The following is a 9520-nucleotide window of genomic DNA, read 5'->3' as shown; positions in this document are numbered from 1 at the left end:
TGGACAAAAGAGCTTGGGTAAAAATAACCATCAAGGTGAAGCCCGCTTGGATTTTTACCTTTCAATAGCACACAATACCTGCTACGCCAGCAGTCCAAGTGTAATCCCACTTAATAAGATCCCACGGATATCAGTGATCCTGGTCACATGTATGACACGGGGTTGAAAGAGACAGTGGAATGTAATTATTAGTCAATCAAGAGGCACTGGAATGTAATATTCTTAGTCAATCGGGCAGATTTTATAAATATTTTTTTATTTTATAAAATTGTTGTGAAAAGACGCGGCCCAATTAAATTACAGAAATAAGAAATAGCCGTGCGTGAAAAACCAGACGCCCTGCCCTCTTCATCGAGATCGCTCTCTCGTAGAAATGCATTGATTGGAGTATTTATCGAGATAGCTCTCTGACAGAAAAGCACGTGGGTAGCTAATCCTCGCAGAGAAATGCGCCTGAACATCAGTATGAAAGAATTTCTCGAGATAGAAGGGCAAGAAGACAAACAGAGAGAGAGAGAGAGAGAGAGAGAGAGAGAGAGAGAGAGAGAGAGAGAGAGAGAGAGGGCTTAGAATAGAAGAAGCCATGAAACTGGAACAAGTTCTGCATATGATTGGTGGTGATGGGGAAACAAACTATGCGAGTAACTCAGCACTACAGGTCTCTCTCTCTCTCTCTCTCTCTCTCTCTCTCTCTCTCTCTCTCTCTCTCTCCAACCAAAATCATTTTACTCTTTTTTCTTCCACAACAGAAAACAGTAATATCCAAGGCAAAACCCATTGTGGAGAAGGCCATTCTAGACCTCTATTGCATTACCTTCCCGAAAAGCCTCAGCATTGCAGACTTGGGTTGTTCTTCAGGTCCCAACACCCTCATGGTCATCTCTGAGATTATCGATGCTGTGGACCGAAGATGCCACCATCTGAACCGTCCATCGCCGGAGTTCCAAGTGTATTTGAATGATCTTCCAACCAATGATTTCAATGCCATCTTCAGGTCCTTGCCAGGCTTCCATGAGAAGCTCAAGAAAGAGAAGGGGAGAGATTTCGGGCCATGCTACATTGTTGGAGTGCCTGGTTCCTTTTATGGACGCCTCTTTCCTGACAAGAGTCTACACTTCGTTCATTCTTCTTATAGCGTGCATTGGCTCTCTCAGGTTACCATTTTCAATATCACCATATTTGCTTTATTGTTGTTGTTGTTGTTGTTGTTAGAATTAGAGACCGAGCTTCCTTGTTTGTAAATAACAGAGAGTTTCAAATTTGTAAACTGGGGCCGTTGTTGCTTTAATCCAAACCAATTGATCTGAGGTCTCCCTTCATGAATGGACTCTGCCTTAAAAATCTCTTCAGTTGCTCAATTTTAGCCTTTGCATTGTTAGAATGTAGATAAATGGTTAAGAAAATAGTGAACCTGAAACCAAATTCAGTGGAGCAAATACCCAAGATTTAATGGCCAGGATATTTCAATTTTCAGGATTTGATGGTGGGGTCCATCAATGATTGGGGCCGTCAGATCAATTCTTGGTTGGTTCCACTTGTGCAAACTCCGTTGACAATAGGTATGCCGGCCGTCAGATCAATTGTTGTTGCTGTTGCTATTGCTGGCCCTGTGTTGCGGTATATTTGAGTATAAGTGTAACATGTATTCAGTGGTGTCATGTAGAGCGCTGTATCTGTGAAGATAATAGTGTAGCGTTTTTTATTTTCTTTTATTGATGAGGAGTTTTCTCTTGTAGCTAATGATCATATTAAATAAAGAATTCTAGAAGAGGAAAGATGGACAAGTTTTGTCTTCTTCCCCCCATTCTACTTGTTATGAAAGCCTCTTGGCTAATCTTCCTTTGTTGATTTGAGAGACCGCCGTTCATTTCTCCTTCCTTAGACCTAATATGATGATTGAGGAATATTTTTAAACTCATCGTTATCATACTGGGTCCACCCTCTCCCAATCCTTCATTATATTCCGTCAGCCCCAAATTCATCATTTGTCATGCATTTGCTCAGGATTGACGCAGGGAGGGATGTGATGAGGTCGATCACCGTCCACCTCACCGTCCACCTCAGGGGATATCTGCTCTGAATCTATGGAACTCTATGGAATCCTCGTATAGCTTCCTCAAATCCACGAGTAAAAGCAGAAATAATTCCTAATAAATTCGAAATAATTTGATTAATGATAATAATAAATGAAATTACATTCTTTTAAATAATGAGCTCAAACCTAAGATGGAGTTTTAGATTCAAACTCCAATACAAACACCCTAAAAACGTGACTTACTATAAATAGTAAACGTTCTATTTATAGACGGTCTCCATTCCTACTAGACTTCATGGTTTTCATCCAAAAATAGTCAGTGTCCAATTTGGCCTAACCACGTTAATCTCCTAATTTTTCTAAGCCCTTTTCATGTTGGGCACAGCTCCTACCACTCAAAAGATCAAAAGTTATACTCAAACTAAAACTTATTATTTATAGTAAAAATGAAAATAAATCGGACTTTTGACCTTCGATGGAATCTCACAAATCCAACATGGCAACCCGGTGTAGCAGGGTTGGCTGGCTAAAGTAGCTTCTCCCACCCAAAACCCGGTTTGCAAGATATAACTGTTTTAAGGTTCTAATGGTCCGGATCATTTCACCTCCAATCGGGCCTTCTTTGGTCCATCTTTGCCATGAAAGTGTCCGCAACCTGCTCTACATCAGGGATCCACTTCTGTTTTCACATCGGGGAAGGACCATCTATTGCCATTGCCATTTGCCATTGCAACTCACCACTATCACTTGTGCTTCATGCCCACATCCGACGACTTGTGTATAACCGGTTGCAAAGAGAAAGAACAAGAGAATTCCATTTTAAGAATTTTAGTGCTTGTTGCTGTATAAGTGCACCATGTTTGTTGCACATTCAGATGATCTTGGACTCTCTCATCCTCTTTTTGTTACTTGACCTATTTTCACCATTTCTGGCATTTTGATCGACCTGTTTTCCTATTTTCAGGCTATTGATCACTACCTCACACCATTATAACTACTATGCCATTAGAAGCCTGCTCTGATTCAAAAATCTTTCAAGCTTCTAAGTAAAACCAGTGCCATCATTGATTTACTGTTGGAACATTTTAGAGCCACTAGAAGTGACAATGATTAAAATCCTAATAACCAGAAGTGTTGTAGCCATTGAAAGCACCAATAATTCAAATCCCACTACTAGAAGAGTAGCTAGATCCTTTGTTCAGGCCTCGGTGGTAGACTTACAAGAGTTTCAACACGAGGCCATGGGTTCTTTTTTTCAACACAAGGTCATGGGTTCGAGTACCCATTGTGGTGAAATCTCACTTAGTGTGAGTGCTTGGGGGTGTGAGGGTGTGAGTACATATATTTAAAAAAAATAAATAAATAAATAAATAAATCCTTTGCTAGCTAGTGTAAGTGCCAATGGCTCATATTCTAGAGGGCATCGAAAGTGTAGTCTTCCACTGCTCTTGGAATCATAGGCAAGTTGGAATCATGTATTGTTGTATTTTGTTTCAAAAATAAATATTAAAAATTTGATTTTAAAAATTTTTCGATTTCCCTCCACATTTGGAATTTTTGGTATTTTTGGATTGTGGGTTTTGTCCCACATCGGATTTGACAAAGTAAATCCTCTTGTATATAAGATAGGCTTTTTGTCATGGGCTTGAGTCTCATTCAAGGGGCATGTGAATTTGGTCTCGGGGGAGAGGGGGAGGAGAGGACTATGCCAATAGCTCTAATCTATGCCATTGACCAAACACGAGCGTATGCATCGAGCCAAGATATGTCATGCCATGCCGAGCCGAGCCGACTTCATGCCCGTGTACGTGTGCGCAAGCCCAACGGGCTGGGTTGGGCTGGGCATGGGCGCAGGTGCGGGTGTGGATGCGGTGTGAGTGTACTCGAGTGGGTGTGTATGTATGGGTACTCGCGGGACTTTATTTGCGAGAGTATACTCGCACTTTCACCTTTTCGTTTTAAAACAGAGAGATGTATCTGTTCCGGTTGGTCGCACCATTTAGGTTTAAACCCAACGGACCTAACCCTTTATAAGGGTGCTTATGCACCACTTCGGAGTCTACATAAAACTTCTGATTTATGTTTGCAAATACGAATTTTCTTTTATAAAACTCTCTCTGATATTCTGGTTTAAGAATTTTATTGAGTTCATCGCTGAGTCAATTCAGCACTTTTGGGTTAAACTGTAAGCGGTTCGAGCTCATGTACAGTGAGTGCACCATTGAAACCGGGTCATTGTCGTTGTATCCTAGAGGTCGATTACTCTGAAAACCTATTGCACTTGAAACGTTGTCCAAGGGGAGCAAATTCGATTTCAAGCCGAGTGATTTAGTCACGCCTTGACTCTGTTCAATAAGTCATCTTTCTCAAAATTTTATTTTCTTTTTTTTGTTCTCGATTTTCTATAGTCTATTTAATTCAACCAAATATTCTAACACGTATGATATACGTGCACCAACTTGAAGGGGGAGTGTGAGAGTATAGTCTTCGATGTACACACATCACAATAAATTTGAGTTTGAGGATACACATACATTCAGTGGTCTTGTGAAGCACCATATTTTTTAAAATAATATTATATAATGAGGATCTATCTCTTGCAGCAATCCATCAATATAAATAGAAAATTTTAGACGAAAGATACAAAAGCTCTCTCTGTTTCTAGAGTGTTGAATGAAGAGTTGAAGATACTGGTTTTATCATGCACTATATCCAATCCGTTCATCTGGTAGGGTGCTCGAGGAGCTTTCATCACATAATCCACATTTAAAAAGAGAATAGTGGCCATTGGTCTTCTTTTTTAATAATAATAAATAAATAACATTTTTCTCATTGAAGTTTGGCCCACCCGATGACCGGATAAGGGCCATATTTCGTGTTTGGATTGTACTCATTGTCCGCCAATAGCACAGACCTCACACGTGTGCTACATTGACACACATTGCAAACCCAGTACATCCCAAATTAGGATGACATGATAGGCATATTTATGTTCAAAATTCAAATCTAACCATGCGTGTTTAGAAGCATATAAACATGTATATACGTTTTATTTTACTAATATTGTTGCCTAATCCTTAACAAAATGGGCAGGTACCTTCAATTCTCGAGAGTGAAAATTACATTGGATTGAACAAGGGGCATATCTATATAGCAGAGACGAGCCCTCCTCTCGTTCACAAAGTCTACTTGGAGCAGTTTCAAAAGGATTTCACATTGTTTCTAAGGTCAAGATCACAAGAATTAGTTCCGAGTGGGCGCATGGTACTAGCTCTTGTGGGACGGATTGATAGTAATCCCATTAGCAGGTGGTGTGGCTACATTTTCGAATTACTAGCACAAGCACTTAATGACATGGTCTCACAGGTATATCATCTCTCTAGAGGTTTGTTGATTCCACAAGCGTGTGGGAGCCGCACACATTCACATTTGGCTGCAGTTGTCATAATGCAACACATGTGAGATATGAACTTTCCATGATCTACACTATTTTGATCTTGTGGCGTAAAAGAAAAAGAAAATAAAATAAAATAAAATAAAAAATCAGCCCATTTCATACCTCATGTAGGCCACAACATATTTAAACAAATGAATGGTTAGAAGTGTCTTATGGAAAGATCAGATCTCACACGTGTGTTTTATATTTGCACATGCGCCCATATGTGAATTTCACAGTTCTACACCACGTGTGGAGTAAGCGAACCTCTCATATCTAATCCCATCTTTATAACTCGAGAAGTGCAATTGGGTTTTTTTTTTTTTTTTTCTTCACATATGCTCACCTACGCACCCAACATGGGCACACCAACCCATGACCTCGGTGTTGAAGCACTGTCTGTCTACCACTAGGCCATTGTTGGATCCCCTGCAGGCTGTATTTATATTCTAACCCGAAAATCTCATATCTGATCCCTTCTTTATAACTTGAGAAACGCAATTGGGCTGTATTTACATACATTTTCACCTGAAAAGACCTTCTAAGGCTGCGTTTGAATGCACATTTGAAACTGAATTTTAATCAGACATTTTAATCAAAACCCAATAATAATAATAATAACAATAATAATAATAATAATAATGATTCCTCGTATTCACGATGAAGGAGCAGCCCTCCGATCGTAGTTCCATTTCTTTCAAGTGTAGCTTGAAGGTAACATTATTGCATTTAGGTAAGGGGAAAGGCAATTTGTTCATTTCCACTTTATTGTACTGATAATTGCAATTCACCTCTACAGTGCATGAAATGCACCTTAAGTATTTTCATTGGTCCCTACAAAGGCAGGTGATGGGTGATTGTTGATGCAAAAATCTGGTCCACCCTCTTTAGACTTTCAGTTACCTGCATAGGAAGAAGACAAAGGAGACCCTAGCTAGAGCAAGGGACCCTCCAATGCCAAAGTCTAGCTAGGAATCTAGGTCTAGTAGTATCGAGAGGTTTTGGGTGAGAGATTTTGTGTCCCTTTCACCATTAGAGGTGCTTCTATTAATAGGTGAGAAGAGGCGGTGGCATAAAGGAGATCTCCTTTTTTAGTAAGAGTATATTGTAGTAGGATCCGGATCCTCCCTAGATTCTTGGCTAAGATCTCAGGCGGATCCGTGTTATGGTCGATTTCCTAGATCTCCGGCTGTGATCCCAGGTAGATACGGTTGGGATCAAGTCAGGATTAACAGAAGGTGGGTTGTGTCGACCTGGGGTCGTACCAACCTGGGATATGTGAACCTGACTCTTTTGGTGAGTGGTCGAGCTTATTTTCGTGTCGGGCAGCTCAGTGGGTGTGTCGACATGGGATTATGTCAACCTGTGGACGAGCAATAGAGCTCGACTTCATTTCCCGCTCGATGTATCGATCAGTTGATCTTCTGACCTCTTGGCGGGATACCGAGCCCGACCTCGTTTCTTACTTGGTCTGGGGTCGGAAGTTGGACTTCTTAAGTTGTATCTGTCGTCGTTTTGTCTGGCGAAATGCAGAGAGTCCCGACCTGGCCTTTTCTACTGAGTCGGTTCATTTTTCCCATAATAGTATCACGAAACAGGGACATGATACCCCGACCTGATCCACACCAGGTCAACCTTTATCAGCGAATACCCCACTGGCCCCTTCTCCTCTCCCTATGACGAAAACCCACTTTTGTCCTTATCTATTAAGGCAACCTCTGGCATATCCTCTAGCCGCTCGGCCGAGGATTGCTCCACCACCCGTGACTCGTGGGATGCCTGAAAATACATGTCGTTCATCATCATCAAAGGTGATGGTGGATTCGACATAGGGTGAAGATCACCTACCCCACTGTCACACCAGGATGTCCCCTCCTGTTTCAGGTAGGACGGTCATCGAACACCTGAAGAAAAGAAGAAAAAGACGAAGGGAGGGGATATGAAGTCAAAAAGGAAGCTCACCAGGGAAGGAAACTTCTGTAAATCTTCGGAAATCGTCCCGAAATTTCCTAAGTGCAGGGTAAGCAAGGAAATGGGTAGAGAGGAGTGACGGTGCAAATAGCCCTTGCACGATTAGGGCTCCCCTTTTTATAACAAATATATTCGGACGAGTATTTACTGCCCACATTCAACGCGCAGCCAAAGTAGCTCCTCGACACCCGCGCTTGGACACATGGAGCGCCACCACTTGCGAATGACCCGACTCTCGAGAACAGGCCACGCATCATCGCCCCACACGCTGAGCACCAATAAGGTGCCTTGACAATGCACGTGACATCGAGCCACGACACGCAACCTCGAGCGTAGCGTATCATGATTACAGATACATCTCGATTCCTGTGCACACCGCCTAACTTGTTGATTGATGACGAACTGATTTAACACCCCGACCATAAGATAATCTGACCTGACCAAAACCAACCTACTTCCCGAGCTTGCTACACGAATTTGAAAGTAGGGGGGCTTACTATTATGGAAAAAATAAACTGACTTGATAGAAAATGTAACATCCTGAATTTTCATGACTCGAATACATGCTTGTGCCTGAGAAAACTGGGTATTAATAATTGAATGAATTCGATGCTTCGAAATTACACTCATTTTTTTTCATTTAAATCACATTCAGTTATATTCATAAAGGTAATCATCCACAAGAATAAAATCAATTGTATTTATCATTCCATTATTAAATAAATTTGTCAAATGCTCTTAATAGGAGCTTATTACAATGTTCAAGTTTTGTAATGGAAGTATAACTAAAATAAATCATAAACTATTTTCTTATTCTATTGTGCAAAATCTTCTATGAGGAACTGGTCTTCTGAGTCCTCAACCTCTACACCACCTGCATCATCTATAAGGTTGGAAAGGGTCAACGCCCTACTCATAGTGATAGTCATTCTTTAAGATTAACAATAATTCAAGAGATTCATAAAAGCAATGTAAAGGTTCTGATACGTCTCGTATTCCTCGACTACAAGGAGTATCAGCATGCGCAAACAATCTACATGAGATGCATGCTTAGCAAAGTGTGTGCGGCTCATCATACGTAGAGATCATCACAATGTGAAATACGATTCATAAAAAACCTGACTCGACCCGCATCCCATAACTACAGATATTCTCCGGCATGTCCAACACTACTGTAGATTTACGTGAACACCTCAAGGTGGCACAATACATGAGTCAAATGAATTACGTGATGCGATTTGTTCATGTAGCGATTATTTGCGACATCCAATCCTGGAAGTAATGTAACACGCATTGTGAATTCCTTACATCGATTTGTGCACCACTACCCAAAAACCAATGGAATTACGTGTCGACCAAGAGGGTCTCTACCCAGAGTACATTACGTCCATGATATAATAATTGAAGCACTAGTTGTGATACCTTTAACACATCACTTGCATCAAAGAGAATGTAAATTGAATCATGGGATTTTTAAAATACTAGACACATGCGTAAGTCATAAAGGTAGATAGCACAAGGCTAACAAAATAAAGAGAAGAGTAGCAATGGCCAACTCAACAAAGAGGAGAGTGGCATAGCCAACTTAACAAAGAGGAGAGTAACAATGGCTAAATCAACAAAGAGGAGAGTAGTAATGACCAACTCAATAAAAAGCGGAGTAGCAAGAGCTAACTCAACAAAGTTGGTAAAGGCTAGGGCAAGGCTTGTATCCATTGCCCCATATAAAAATAATGAAGATCACTCATAATTAACATTATGACATAATCCCAAAGGGTAAATAATTATTAATGGTATTGAACAATTGCAGAGAGAGTATTATAATAACATGAGAACAGGTAAAAGGCAAGATAATTCTTATTAACTTAAATTAAGGTAAGCTTAAAGGAAAAACTCTTACCTCGGGTGGTGGTGTAGTCTCTTACTAAGTTAAATGATCAGAGGCGTATGATCAGGTTCTATTATAATCTACCTGTTTTGAATTGATTTAGATGTCATATTAGAGTTGAGAAAAACTCGACCTAAACCATTCCTAAGCTAATAAGTTTGTAACTTATCGTATTTAGGCCCTTCTTATC

At 40.5% G+C, this 9520-nt stretch overlaps 1 protein-coding gene across 1 annotated transcript in view; it reads left to right on the top strand.

The window, feature by feature from the left end:
• Positions 1-520: 520 nt before the first annotated feature.
• The window catches only part of LOC131220430 (probable jasmonic acid carboxyl methyltransferase 2), a 33328-nt gene continuing 24328 nt past the window's right edge, over positions 521-9520 (top strand). Inside the window, exons 1-3 of the mRNA XM_058215346.1 lie at positions 521-658; positions 750-1154; positions 5129-5401. Of these exons, the coding sequence (XP_058071329.1) occupies positions 584-658; positions 750-1154; positions 5129-5401 (753 nt within the window). The 5' untranslated portion in view covers positions 521-583. The remainder of the gene's footprint in view (positions 659-749; positions 1155-5128; positions 5402-9520) is intronic.

The sequence above is a fragment of the Magnolia sinica genome, chromosome 12 (assembly GCF_029962835.1).
Source record: "Magnolia sinica isolate HGM2019 chromosome 12, MsV1, whole genome shotgun sequence".
Taxonomy (NCBI): domain Eukaryota; kingdom Viridiplantae; phylum Streptophyta; class Magnoliopsida; order Magnoliales; family Magnoliaceae; genus Magnolia; species Magnolia sinica.
Note: the sequence above shows the minus strand (reverse complement) of the source record. Positions and strands in the feature narration are given on the sequence as shown.